Source organism: Lepidothrix coronata, unplaced genomic scaffold (assembly GCF_001604755.1).
Source record: "Lepidothrix coronata isolate B3197 unplaced genomic scaffold, Lepidothrix_coronata-1.0 Scaffold56, whole genome shotgun sequence".
NCBI lineage: Eukaryota > Metazoa > Chordata > Aves > Passeriformes > Pipridae > Lepidothrix > Lepidothrix coronata.
The window spans coordinates 1,693,168-1,707,806 of NW_016690236.1; the positions used below are offsets into that span (position 1 = coordinate 1,693,168).

Sequence of the window (14,639 nt, forward strand, 5' to 3'; positions counted from 1 at the left end):
GTCTGGAAGGCACAGAGTCTGGTAACTGACCACAGCATTTCTACTGGTCCCTCAATGTGCAAAAAATATTGTTTATATATCCACAGGGTCAAGCAAATTGCTGCTTTTATGAATTGGCTTTTACTGTCAAGTGCCTGAAGTGGTGCTAGCCCTGCTCTCCTTTCTCATCATTTTAGAAGCCTATTTTCTTTAATTTTGTCTTCTACAGAGTTCTGCATGTTTCTCTTAACAAAGAAGCTGTAAAGATGGAGAATTTGGAAGTTCTGCATCTTTTCTTAAGCTGGTATGATGTTTTAGGACATTTTTTTTTTCTCACAGGTAAACTCATCAGGGAATTAAACAGAACTGTCCCTATTCCTTGAAGTCAAAGGATGCTGTTTTGTTATTTCTGTGCAGTAGAGTAGGCTAACCTACAAAATTAAATCACAATAGTCTTAGGACTCTTAGTAGTGAATAAGAAAGAAGTGTAATTGTAATCCTTTTCACTACTTCTCTTTTTATAAGCAGTCTTCTTCAAGCTGTATTTTATTAGTGCTTACTGCAGATAGCTTCACGGTGTTTTTGTGACAATTATTTTTTCTTCCTTAGGCAGGTTAATATTTCAGGAATACAGGAACCTATTGCTGTTCTCTTAACCTTCTAAAAGTCTCCCTACAACTTTGAAGCCGACTGTAAAATTGTTTTGTTCAGAAACTCAGACACTCAGTTTTGATTCTTGTTTCAATTCAGTTGAAAAATTCTGTATCTCAAAAGAATAATTAAGTAAATATTAAGTGTTTTAAAGCAGATTAAAGAGTATGACAGTGTATCACTTGTGTCAATAAGCCTTGAACTCTGGAGCCAAGTGCCCAGCTCCAATGGGAGCAGCATGCCAAATACAAAGCTAGTAGAAAGTTTCACTTTGTCAGTAATGTATATTTAATGGTTTTTACTGTAGAATTTACTTACAAATAAATTCTACCTTACCTTTTTGTGAAAAAACATTAGTTTCCTAGGAAGACATTTCCTGGTGACTCTGTGGCAGGTGTGCATAATAAACAGTATTGTGCAGCTTTCCAAGTTCAGTTTTTCAAAACATTAATAAATTACATACTTGACTCGTTCATTTTATTAGTGCTTAGTATCTGTAAGGTAAAACATATGCAGATATGCTTCCCAAGAATGCCAAGGCAGTGGAAGGGTTAAAAAAATGTTTATTTCAGATGCATGGACCACTTCTTAACAATGGCATCGGGTGCCAGGGCAAAAGGCAATGCCCTGCCTTCTCCAAGGCCATCAGTATCTTCTCGCTCTCCTCCCCCACTTTCTCTGGCCCACGACAGCCTTGTACATGTCTGCAAACATGTTATCTCTCTGCCTACCAAGGAAATAGCTTGCTCACAGCTTCTCCCTGTGACTTTCTCTGAAATGCAGAAGGAATTAAAAAACCACCTAACTCATTTGAGAAGGCATTTTGCAGTCTTCCTGAGTGAAGCAAGTTCTAGCTTTCTGTTACAAATTCTTGCGCAGTTGCACCTATCCCTACAGTATCTAATGGAAGGGAGAGAGGAAGGAGATTCTTTGGACAGAGACAGTGAATTTGTACTTACTGCTTTGAAAACTATTGTGGAAACAGCTCACAGACTGATAGATAGGTGCCTTGTTTTTAAAAATCTCATCCAAAAGTCTCTGCAGGAGAAATTTAATGATATGGTCTTATTCTTTGCTAAGAAATACCAGATACTAAGTTTTGAAATATCATGGAAATACAGACAAAATTAATCAAGGATAGCAATATTTGAGAGCATAACTCAAGGTTCATAACTTCTGATTCATTATAATCTTGAAGATGTCTCTTCATAAAGATGTATCTGATTCATCGGCAAATTCATCATTTGGTGCCAATTTTTCATAGATACACAAGTGTTGGCATTTATAGATTATTTATTTTTTTTTTTGCTAAGTCCACATTGCTGGTGTTATTTCCTAATTCTGAATATTTGTGCAGAGGCAATGCATAATGCCTCTTGCATGTTCTCTTCTTCTGAACTCCCACTGTTCTGAATAGTAAGGTAATAACTTCAGTAAGAAAATAGAGGTAAGTCATCCTTACCTAGTAGCATGGCAGTTGCTTATCATGGTTATTTTCTTCCTAGATGTGTCTACCAAGACATTTCAGACCTAACTAAAAAATTATTCTGATATTTAAGACTTAATAAATAAGCTTGAAGTAATTTATTATTTGTGCTAAGAAATTATCATTTTTATAACCTTAGCTACTGAACCCATTATTCAGCATTGTTCCATGAATAAGTGCTGGTGTGCTGCACTAAAATATGTGATGTTTAAATGCAGGAAAAGACATATCTTCAGGAAAGCACCTGTTATACATTATTAAGGCCAATCTGTAGTATTCTATTAAGGTTATGGGAAAAAAAAAAAGGCATCTGCTGAGTAGGAGTCCATTTCTAATTTCAGTTGTCACTTTCTTCACCCCCTTGAATAGTATTCCTGCCATGAAGCTTAGATATATACTGTTGTTTCTTCATCCGCTTATCCCCTCCTAACTTATTGATTCAGGCATTTGGATATTGCACTCTAGAAGTACATCACTGCTTTCCAAAGGCTTAAAATCATCTCTTTTGATGGCAACCATTTATTTGTTTTGAAAAGTACAACTGAAAGACTAGTAGTTGTTTGACCAAACTCTGAAAAGTTCTGCATTTTTAATGTCTAGGCTGAGTGCATGGCTAAAAGTACAAAAATTTAAACTGCACACTTCGTTTAAGTTTAAAGGGAAAAAGTCACCTAGAGAACACCTAGAGGACATCGACTTCGCAATTAGCCTTTATAACCAACATGCAGTAGGATTAGACTACAGAAGTAATTTATTTGGATTTAGTAGCTAACTTGCCATATGGAGTAATGGTAAGTTAGTTTTTTCCACTTCTTCTGTGTAGTCTCCTCTGACTGAGTGCAAACAGTTATTTTGTGTGTGTGTATATTTAGGGGTGGAGGAGATATCCCTAGGAGTAACTTATTTATTAGTTATATCTTCAGATTACTGGGAGGAAAGCGAATAGGCATATCAGTACAGCATGCATGTCTGGTAATAAACACTCCTGCAATTACAGAGTAACTAGAAACAATAACAAAGATCAAATGTGTCACTGTGGAAGTCAGCAATAAGATGGAGTCTCCAAGAAAGAAAGTATTGTTAAGGGATTCTGTGAGATGAAGATGATCAGCTTGGTTTTGTGTGGTGTTTTGGGTTCTTTGGCTTAGGCTTTTATGGAGATGAAAACTTACTAGTTTTAAAATCATATTTACTGGGATTTGAAAATGCTGAAGGAAAAACTTTCCAGAATAGTGTGAGAGTTACATGTATGTATGGTAGGTGCATTTGTTCTAGTTCAAGAAGCATCACTGTTGGCAAACAGTGTTTGTTTTTTTGTAGGTGTTGTTTTTTGTAGTTGGTTTTCTTAATTTGCCAACTGAAAGAGCTACATATTAATTGACTGCATTTATTGTAATTGTTCCTACTGATAAGAAAAAGAATTTTTTCTAAATTCTATTGCTGCAGTGGATTTTCTTTTTCTCAGAAAATGTTTGAATATATACCTAGACTTTTCTGTCACTAGGTAATGAGCACTGTTTTCTCCAGAACTTTTGCAAAGCAGCTGTCCTTTTTCCAGTGTGCATATATGTTCTACCTACAAGCTGCTTATTAAAAAGTTTCAGAAATTGTTATTTCTGAAAATGACTTGTCATTAAATTGTCACCATGTTTTAGAAAGAAAAGTCTGAATTAGAAATTTAAATCTTTTTTTTTTTGAAAGCATCTAAGAACTAGATAGTTTAGCTACATAACAGTTAATATTTTCCAAATAAAACTGTAGTAGCTATGAGTTTTTATTATATCTTTGGAACATTTCATCAGTGTGGTACCTGTACAATAAATTGGTAAATATTGATTTCTGAGTGACATTTAAAAAGAGGAAATGCAAACTAAGCTGCAAATATATGTAAATCAAAATTATAACCTACAGCAGTGTTTATGCATAGTTATTCTTTCTGACAAGGAGCAAAGATATCTCTACTTTTTTTAAACCTAGAAGTTGCAGGTCTAAACTTTTTTCCTGTTTGTTTTTTTTTTTTGATAATATTATTTTGGTTGTTTATTGCAAAGCTAACATGTTCCTGCTTGTAGGGATACCTTTATCAGGGTGTGACTTACTTGTTTGGGTGAGAAATCATTCAGTTACTTTGTCCCCAATAGGTGAAAATGCCAGGCTTTGTTAATAACAGAGGAATGTGTCCCTTTTTTTTCCCTTTTTCAATAAAACTTGAAAGATGAGGTCCTGTAAGTTGCAGTAACCTAAACTTTAGTCATAAAATATTTTTGGATATTAGGAGAAAACAAATTGCAATTAAGATGCTGAATGTACAGTGCTTTCCTTTGAAAAATAAAGGAAATGTAAACAACCTTTCTTTATGAGTCTCTGTTTTCAGAATTGTGTTTTATCTCTATATTTAATACCAGTAATCATTTTGGATATCAAGATGTGAAGTTGGAGTTGTATTTGTGGATGTTGTTGTTTTTCATATTGTAAGCACGTATCATCCAATAATACTGAATTGTTTTCTCAAGTTTTATCTCCTGCTATAATAGACTATTTTTAAAATCTTTGCTATGGACAAAAAAAGGATCACTTCAGATTTTCGTTTACTTCATATTATGTTTTGGAATTCTTTCTGATAAGAGGGTGGGTTTTTTCTGGAAATGATGTTGTAGAAGATACATCCTCTGTCATTTTGCAGGAAAAAGTTTCCAGCAAAGGAAAAGAATTCCAGCCAGTTAAATACTTCACTCATTGTGCTTAAGTTTTGTCAGTGTTCCAATTTATTCTGTATTGTAAGCAATATAAATGTTTTAAATTAACTAGTTATTGTCACGTGAAAGTACTGCTTGATTGTACTGTTGAATTTTTATGCCAGAAACCATGATGGTTGAATGGCCCAAATGGATGACACTGTATGCCAACTCAGATTTTTGTTATGCTTATACAATTGTTTTCTTGCCTCTCCAGCTGTAAGCACAAGGTGTACTTGGAAACACTACCAAATACTAGCATAATTATCCCATTTCATAATGAAGGCTGGACTTCACTCTTGAGAACAATACACAGTATTATCAACCGCACCCCAGACAGCCTGATAGCAGAAATCATTCTTGTGGATGACTTCAGCGACAGAGGTAAGGCCCAACTGGTTTTGTTTTAACTTGAAATTTATAATGCTGTGTGATCTATACAGAAACTAAAGGGAAGCAAAAAGAGAGGAGACCAGACCTAATGGAATGCTTGCCTTGAAGTGCTGTTTCATTGTTAGTGGGAATAAATATTTATAAGTGGCTTTTGTTTTACTTGGCATGAATACTGAATTCCATGTCAAAGGGAAGAGTCTGTGAGCTGTTCATTAGCTCTCATTAATATAGTATTTTGAATATATTATTTCTGAAATACTGCAAATTTTAATGTTTCCACATCTTTTCCTTACGCTTCCCTTTTATTTGAAAATGTATTATGTTTGACCATTTGGGATGCAACCAAATCATTAGATTTTGTTCCTGGAATTTTTTTGAGCTAGGCAGCTTCAAAAATACTAATACAAACTAGCCATACAGAGAAATGTGACTCTTTTTGAATGGAATGTGAAAAAAGTGCTTTAGAATCATTGATCCAAGTTTATGTCATTTACATGTACTGAAATTAAGAAAACTGCAATCACTTAATGGCTTCTGCCATTATCGTTTCTCGAATGCAACACAAAAAGTGAATGCCTCCAGTTTCTTAAATGAATTTTAACAACTCCTTAGGTAAAATTCATCTGTGATAAAGATATGGAACTGAGAAAATAGTTTTTCTTTCGAATTCCAGGACCTCTCATAGAAGTTTAAGCATGAAGACCTTTGACTTTTCTTTGGTGTTTGAGGGGTGGGTTTTCTGTTTCTGTTGAAACATCAATTGCTGGTGTGTATGTGAGCTTTGTTCTGAGTAGATTGATAGACAGCAAAAGAGAGAATTGTACCATTTATAATATTTTACCTAAAACCTTTGTCTCAGCTAGGACCTTAGAGGAGCAAATTTCTGACCTACTGTTGTGAGAAGCCCCTGGATGAGTGAGGGGAATAATAGTAGAGCACTGCAGCAGCAGAATCATTTTTGTAAGATTTTTAACTTGATATTTCAGGGTTTAGAAAGATTAATGCTGCACACATCTATCTTGCCCTCTCATATCTGCTGATTTACTTGCAATGTCCTTTGATGAACTGCCTCTCAGTCTGTAATGCAATTTAAGAGAAATTGTAAAGTGAGTACAGTTCTGACTATTCTATGTTGATGAAATCTAGACCTTGGATGAAAGTTTCCAAAACAAGAACTGCAAAACAGCATGACCATTTTTCTGCAGGCTAACAATTTCCTAGTAGTAAGCAACTTACGGGGAGGTCTGTAAGTTGGTTTTATGAGGTACCTGACAAGTAAAAAATACTTTTTGTATTGAGATGGTAGCTATTGAGGCTGTGCTTGCTCAATATGGTAATACTGTAGCATTTTTTTGATGAAGATTATAATGACTGTTGTTGATGCCCTTTTAAATATGTTAATGTTTTGTAAAGCTTATCTACTTCCTGGTTATTAGAAAAAGAACTAATGTGCGTGTTTGGTGTACTGTATGTTTTAAGAAGAGAAAGCATACAAGAAAAATGTGCTAGAGGCTCTACTCGGAATTTAGTAATATTGAATTTCAGGTCAGGTGAATCATTTTGGCACATGTGCAGTGTTTAATTCTTGTGTTTGTGATCCTCTAAACTATACTTAACTGAGATTATATTGTGTTTTCTTGTGTTCTTTTTTCTTTTTCATGAGGTGACCACTGTAATAGAGTTGGATTATTTTATGTTGAAAAAATGCTGACTGATATCTATCCCTGTCTCCTCCCAGTTCATAGCATAATCTTTTTTAAAAGTAGCAGATGTCTAGTATACTGTTGTTATTCATTCACCCTTTCACTGCATTTTCCTGGACTGATGAGAGAAGTAAAGCAGCGTAAACTAATTTTTGGCCTAATCTGGCTTCAGTCCAAGTGTGGTCAGATCTTGTCAAAACTCGTAGAATCATTGCAAGCAAAGTTTGCTGCAGTGTTGAGGCAGTACAGTAATTAGTGATAAATCTATATCACTTTTTCTTATTGTATATTTTTTTCATGAAGCTTCATATGTGAAATAGCTGACAAATGGCTATTACTTTGTTTTGTGAAATCAATTATATACTACTTAAGGGATATTGTGTATGTTATTCTTATTTCCTAACTTGATATTATAAGGAGAGTTTTCTGTTAGGAACCTGAACATCACTTGTAGGTAGTCAAAAGTGAAAATGGGATATTTCAATAACACCAGTATTTTAAAAGTAGTGATTAAATAACCTTTTTCTCTAAAGTGTTCTACTAATCAAACTCTTCCTTTTTTGTGAACATCGAGGAAGTTATGAAAAGTCGGTTTCAGAGTAAATAAGAAAAATTAGGAACTTGAAAGCTGTGTAAAAGATGGAGGGTTTTTTTTAACTAATCCAAATATAAATAGAGAAATGCACTTAAGGAACTTTTGATGACGTATGATGAAAATGTTTTAGTGAACAGCTAGGTACTGAGCAGTTTGCTGGTTTGTCTGCAGAATTACTTGGCATGCTCTTATTTTAGTCATATTCACTCTTTTGGCTTTTATGATCAAGCCCAAAAACTTTAGATAATTCATGCATAATATTCACCATAAATTATGACATTTAGATGTTATAGAAGTAAAAGGACAGCCGCACCTTTTTAAATATCAATATAATGCAGACTCGAGGCTTGGTATTAAGAGGGAGGTAAGCAAATGTTATAAAATTTGGAAGTGCAATATTTGGTCAGATTTAATGGACAGATTTAATATAAAAGACTACATGAATACAGAAAGTCATCTGTGATAGTCAGAAGGAAATGTAGATTTTAAATACATGTACACAAAGCTGCAAAATTTCTTTGTTCATATAATTTATGCTTAAAAGTGATGAAACAATGGGATGGAAAAATATGACCATGAGGCAAATAATTAGACTTAAACTTAGTTTACCTTAGAAAGCTATGGATAAGGGAGCTAGCTATGATGTGTACTGTTGGGCACTTAAAATTTAAGAATGTTTTTACTCTTCCCCACTGATACAGCAATCAGGTCTTCACTAGAGACTTCCACTGAATAACTTAGGTCCAAGTACTGTGGCTTTTTAACAAATTGAATTTGTTAAATTTAATTTAACAACTGAATGATGAACATGCTTTTGCATACTAAAGCGTGTGAAACATTTCTACTTTGTGATGGATTTGGGGTTGCAATCCCGGTACCTCATTCATGTAAACTTTGTATTCTAAACTCTGTAAGTTAAAGACTTACCAGTTTCAGAAAGTGTCACCTACCACAAAAATGAACCCTTATATTGAAGGTACCAATATATCTTTGTGTCAGGTATCTGCAGTGGCTTTGTGTGCAGGTCAGGTTTTGTGATCCTAGTTCCTGGAAAAGTGAGCCTTGTGAAAAGTGGGGTTTTTTTCTGGGAGAGTTTGACCCTGAGATTAGCTCATGGGGTTAGAGCATTGTGCTAATAACACCAAGGTTGTGGGTTTGATCTCTGTTGGGCCATTCACTTAAGAGTTGGACTTGATGACTCTTGTAGGTCACTTCCAACTCAAAATATTCTGTGATTCTGTGTGAGGGGTGTTTGAAATGGGGGGAGGGTGGGAGGGGATTGATTTGCAGGTTTGACTTTGGGGATGAGGTGTTTCTTGTTGAAATAGTCTGTCAACAGACATCTCTGAAAAGGGGGCAAGAAGCAGATGTGGGCAACAGTTTTAAAGGAAAGAGCAAAATGAAAAAGACAGCATATTTTCATTGGTTCTGTTATGGAATATCTTGCATTTACAAAGGAGTACTAAAAATTCTAATTAATGTTCTAAAACTTGGGGGAACATAGATTTGCATAATTAATTAGTTAAACAGTTCATGTGGGTTGCCAACGTGTGATAGATTTGTGCATCAACCTTTATTTCTTTTTGTGTTTTAATTACTTTATTAGCATAGTCAGACCTGTGAACTGTTACTAACACAGCATGTGCCCGTGAATGTAAAATTAACTTACCAAGCATTTTTACTTTACTCTGTAGGTCTTGCATGGGTGCAGCACCTATTATAAGAAAAAATAAACAAAGCCACAACCAACAAGTAAACTTGCTAGCATAACTATTCTAGGGTTGTATTTTAGTTTGGAAAAAGATTATCAGATTTGCCACCAAAAAAAATTGAGAACTTAGTAGTCAGCAGCTTCTTGCAGGACAGGACTAGTTTCTGTCACTGGCAATGAACTGGTGTTTTGGTAGCAAATGACAAACTGTGAACTCCTCCTTCATGTTGATGAGCCAGTTTTGCTGTCTGTTATGTTCTCCTCTCTCTGTCCCCTTGCTTAGGTCTATTTTCTGCACTGCTACTCATTTGAGAGTATCATTCTGTCCCATATCTGGTACCATATGATTTGTGCCAGGTCTCTGAATAGCCCAGATTAAAAATGTGGAAGTCGGTGTGCAAAAGCAACCTATGACTACTTGATCAGAACTCAATTTAGTTGGTCAATGAACTTCAATGCTAGTAATGTGCTTTGTTTTGTGTGAACATGGAGGAAGATCTGATCTATAGCATGTAAGATGAAATTTCCTGTATTTTGTTCGCAGACAGTTTATGTAACAGGTCATTGTGATTCCAATTTACGGATGCTTGGCTTCAGATCATGGCTGGATATAACTCTTCTGATGAAATGAAAGAGAAGGCTATATTGTATGAATGGCTGTCTTGTCATAAGAAACCTCTGCTATAGACAGAAATTCTCTGGTATGATGAAAGCTCATGTCTGCAAAAATTGCCATTTTTGTCAAAATATACAACACTTAAAATAAAAAATTGGAACAGGATGTTCTAATATTGTGAAAGTCAGCCTCTACCAAAGAAAATACTTTAAGTCGGTCCCTTTCCTTAAGTTTTGGAATCTGTTATTCAACATGGTTTATAATTGCTCAATGACTTTTCTTTTAATCTGGGCTCTTCAGAGTTACACAAGTGATTTGTTTTTCTTATATATTAATGATTCATCACCTTTATATATTGAAGACCAAACTTTTGAACTCAAGTTTCTGCTCATCCCTGAAAACTAACCACGCTTCTCAAAAAAAAAAAAAAAAGTATGTCGGGCCCAGGTGGTGCAGGGTCAGCACTTCGGCACATGTTCCCCCTGCTCCCAGCAGTGGAGAGCTGGAAGCGGCAGCCCAAGCAACTGTGGACAACTGATCTCGGCCAGCAGCTGTATAACCCCTTATTTGGACGAATTAGCTCTCCAGGTTTTGGCTTGCCCCTGTTCTGCCATTATTTTCTTTTGTTTGGTGGGGCAGATGGGGGGGGTTGTGGTTGGTGGGGAGGACCCTCTGCCGTTCTTTTTGCCCTTTGTTCCTGGGGGACCAGGTGATGTGGTAAACTCCTTTTCTGTGGGTAAGCCATTTCCTTTGTATCTTTGTGGTGCTGCAATTGTTTTTCCTTGTTAGTAAATTTGTTAGTTTTTTTTTCACTTATAACCTCTTCGCATTTTTTTTCTCTCTGTATTGGGGGGGAATAAAAAGGGTAAGGAGTTCATTTTATTGGAGTTTCCATCCAATATTTGTCTTTGTAACCAAGAAAAAGGGCTGTAACTAAAATGTTTGGTAGGAATAGAAGCCTGCACTGGACAACTGATATGCTGGAAGTCAGATAAACACTAGATGCAATCAGTGGTGTGTGTTTGGAGGCAACAGTGGTGGCAAATGGAGGGGCTGAGGACCATGCTTGCTCTTGACCTTGATGGTGCCTGACTGTGTATGACTTCTCAGAAAGCTGAGAAACAATTTATTACAAATACAGAAAAATAATTCTATCCAAGGGATTTCATGGCAATATTTTGTGACAAATCACTGGGTTTTTATTTGATGGTGAGGGGTTTGTTTCGGTGGTTTTGCTGCTGTTCTCTGTGTTGTGTTGATCTGGAACATTGTGTGTTGTTTGTGATTAGAATACCCGTCTGTAGCAGACAGGGAAAAAACCCCCAAAAAACAGCAGTGGGAGGAGAAAGGCAGAAGCAGGAGCATACATCCTTCTGCAGGTATTAATATGCTAACAGTGAGTGTTCCCAGTGACGTTACAAGTAAACAATTGTGCTGAGTAAGGTTAATAAGCTTGGGGGAAGTGCTGTGTTTCTGAGATTTGCTTCTGGGACTAATGCTAGCTTGACTGTCACTCTGGCATTGTGTTGGACAGCATAAATATCTATTGTAAGAGAGCTGTGCTGATGGAACTTTCTGCTATCCACCTAAGATGTCCCATGGCTGAAAGTTTATACAATAGGAAAAACTTTAGAAATCAGCGGCTGCCAGTCCCATAGTTAAAAGTTTATACAATAGTAAAAACTTCTGAAATCACATGCTCTACAGTAGGATAGACTAGCAATTGATAGCAGTTAAAAAGGAATGGAATAATGATGCACAGAAATCTGTTTCCTTGACTTAACTGAGTACTAAACTGAAATAATTCAATTGAACAATCAAGCCTTATTCTGTTTTTGCTATATAGATGAAAACAATTTGTTACTGCTGTAGTAGGCATACATCAATATTTACACTTAAGTCAAGCTGACTTTAGTATACAACAGTCCTCTGGAGAACATTAGTAATTTGGTTCAGACTAGAGACATCTGCTTCATTTTGAAACAGCTATGAAACAATATAAAACTAAGTGATGAACATTGAATATGAAGCACACTTAGTCTAACAGAAGACATGAGGAGTTGCCTTATCTTTTTCATTAATGTCTTTTGTGTATTGAATTGGCAAGAACTTTGAGAAATGGCCATTGTTATTTCTATACCAACAGTGGAACCTGAGGGTCATGTTACAACTTTCTGAAGCAAACTGTTGGGTATTGTTAATAAAAAGAAACATTGAGTAACAGGAAAAGAAATGCTAATAAAAGTCCTTGTATAAGGCTTGGTATTTGATTTAGTTCGGAAACAATTGAATTTTTATTTATTTTTTTTTTGTTAAGAACAAACTGTGAGTACCTGAGTGAAACTTTAATGAAAACAGTGATTAAACAAGCATAAGCTTATGCATATGTTATTTTATTATTCCTTCCCCTTGCCACCTTCCATCCTAAATTTTGGATGTCCCAAAATACAGCTCTGTCAGAGAAGTTTGTGGTGAAAAGCCTTGTTGTGTCAGTAGAGAGTGGTTCACTGAAGCAAGTTTCCAATCAGCTGAAGGTCGTAGGCTAGATATTGCTGTCTTTTAAAGTAGCTGGAGACTGGGGAACCTGGAAGTGATTTGCAAGGAGTAAGCTGTGCTGCGATGTAAAACAGGCTTTCAATGAAGTTTTAAGCAGGCAGACTCAGCTTGTCACAGAAGAGCACTCTCTGTGTTTACCATTCCTGTCCCCTTAAAGTATCTGTACTTCTGATGTAGCATAGACAGAAGGGAGACTGCTGAGAACAAGAGGCAATATTGTATCTGTAAGACCAGCCCAGGTTTTGCCTCTTCACCTGGGAAGGATTAGTATTCTGTTAGTAATAAGGCTGCTTGGTGACCCTATCAATTACAGCATAATTCCTACAGTAGACAGAATACCTAGAAGGAGGACTTGCATGTGAATCAGTGTCATCCAAAAGCCATCTCAAATGTAGATGCTGACACCTCAGGTATTTGAAAGCTGTAAACTTGACAGAGCTAACACTGCTATCTTGAAAACACTGCTATCTTGAACTGTCAAGTTCAGTGTGCTCTCACCAACCACAGTGTTGGCAGGTATTTGCAATGCTAGACATAACTGACATAAGACATTATTTGTAAGAAAGTAAGTGTGAATCCACATACCTGTTAGGTTTATAGATGAATAGTTAGACCTGAAACACACAGCCTTACCAGCTGGGAAACCTATTGCTGCAGTCAAGTAATTATACAAAGGTAAAGATAAATGTTTTCTACTTCCTAAAGAATTTGCAGTTGCTTCACACTTGCTTAATACAATGTCCTGGAACCCAGAATGATCCCAGCAACTTGAGTTCTGCTGTTCTTGCAAACCTTTACAGGAGCAGAGTTTAATGCAGCAAAGTTTTGAAGTAATGTTTGACCTTAACATTAGCATATTACTGCATATGCACTACATCAGAAAAAAATATCTTAACTTTTAACTCTACATGAGGAGGGTCAGTCTCATACTTCAAAGGAGATTTAAAAAAAAAAGGCCAAATAGAAAACCAAAACTAATTCAGTTTCAGAATGTCTATGTTGACGAGAGATCTAACTAAACAGAGAATTTACGTTTTTGTACTTGGAATCTTGAGCTATAAAATTACTCTTTAATTTCCTCTACAGTGCACTCACACAGTTGTTATTTGAATTTCATGAAACTTGGATTTGCCTCTGGTCAAAATAAAATGCACTGTAACAAGTACAATTTAAAAGATATCTGAGTGTGAGTTGGAATAAACTGATTTGAATCTGTAATACTAACTTCCTGTTCTTTACTGCACATTCTCAATTTGGATTACTTAACATTATAAATTCTATTATGAAGGTTTTATTCTGAAATTACAGATTACAAAATTTTTCCTTCAGCTCCTTGATGTACCTTGCAATAGCAGTTTCATTACCGAAGGCATTCCAACTTGACAGAATGGCTTTACCGATGGGAAAAAAAAGGGTTGCCCTGAGATTGGGGGTTATCTTGAAGTCAACTGCAGCCTATCTCAAAATGCATTTCATTTGCTGGAGTAAAAGAATATTGCCATATTGAGAAAAAAGGGAAAGGTGGGAAGAACTTCAAATAGTTGAAATTTTACACTTTACCTAGACAGGATTAATTGGGAATGCATCTGCTGCGGGAGAAAGTTAGGAGTTACCCCCACCTCCCAGTGCTGTCTGCACTTGGGCAACTCAAATACAACTCAGCTGTAAAAAAGGAAACCCCAGTCGTGAAATATCATTATGAAAACTAATTCTTACTTTTCACATAGTTCATTGAATTGCTTATAATGCATAAGTAATTTTACTTTTGAGTACTTGTGGAGTCTGAATACAAAGTTTGTATTTGCACAGACTATATGGGTCAGTCTTTCTTTACTTGCCCACTCGAAGAAATACTTGCTGGCTGTGCACCATGCCTACAGCTTGCATCCCTTTCGTGTGTGAACATGCAAAGAATTTTTGACATGGGAACCAATGGGCAGCCTGTACTTAGTAAGACTGTGTTCTCTGTGTGTCAGCTTCTAAAAATGTTGTGCCATACTTGTATCGAGTGTGGTTCATGAGATACCTGAAGTAAATTTGGATGTAAAACAGTATGGTCACTCTGAGTAATCTTAAAATGTTGGAAGCACGTTTATTCTTGTGGCAAATCAAATGCATTCTAGTTGTGTTGGGTTTTTGTTTTTTATTTTCTACTATGCGTCTCAGCTTTGATTTACATTTCCTTAGGGTTAAATTGAATTATGGCTGAAATTA

At 35.9% G+C, this 14,639-nt stretch overlaps 1 protein-coding gene across 2 annotated transcripts in view; it reads left to right on the forward strand.

The window, feature by feature from the left end:
- Positions 1 to 14,639, forward strand: part of GALNTL6 (polypeptide N-acetylgalactosaminyltransferase-like 6) — a 466,714-nt gene that overhangs the window by 200,487 nt on the left and 251,588 nt on the right. For both annotated transcript variants that reach the window (XM_017816559.1, XM_017816561.1), the window contains exon 4: positions 5,069 to 5,235. In XM_017816559.1, the coding sequence (XP_017672048.1) occupies positions 5,069 to 5,235 (167 nt within the window). The remainder of the gene's footprint in view (positions 1 to 5,068; positions 5,236 to 14,639) is intronic.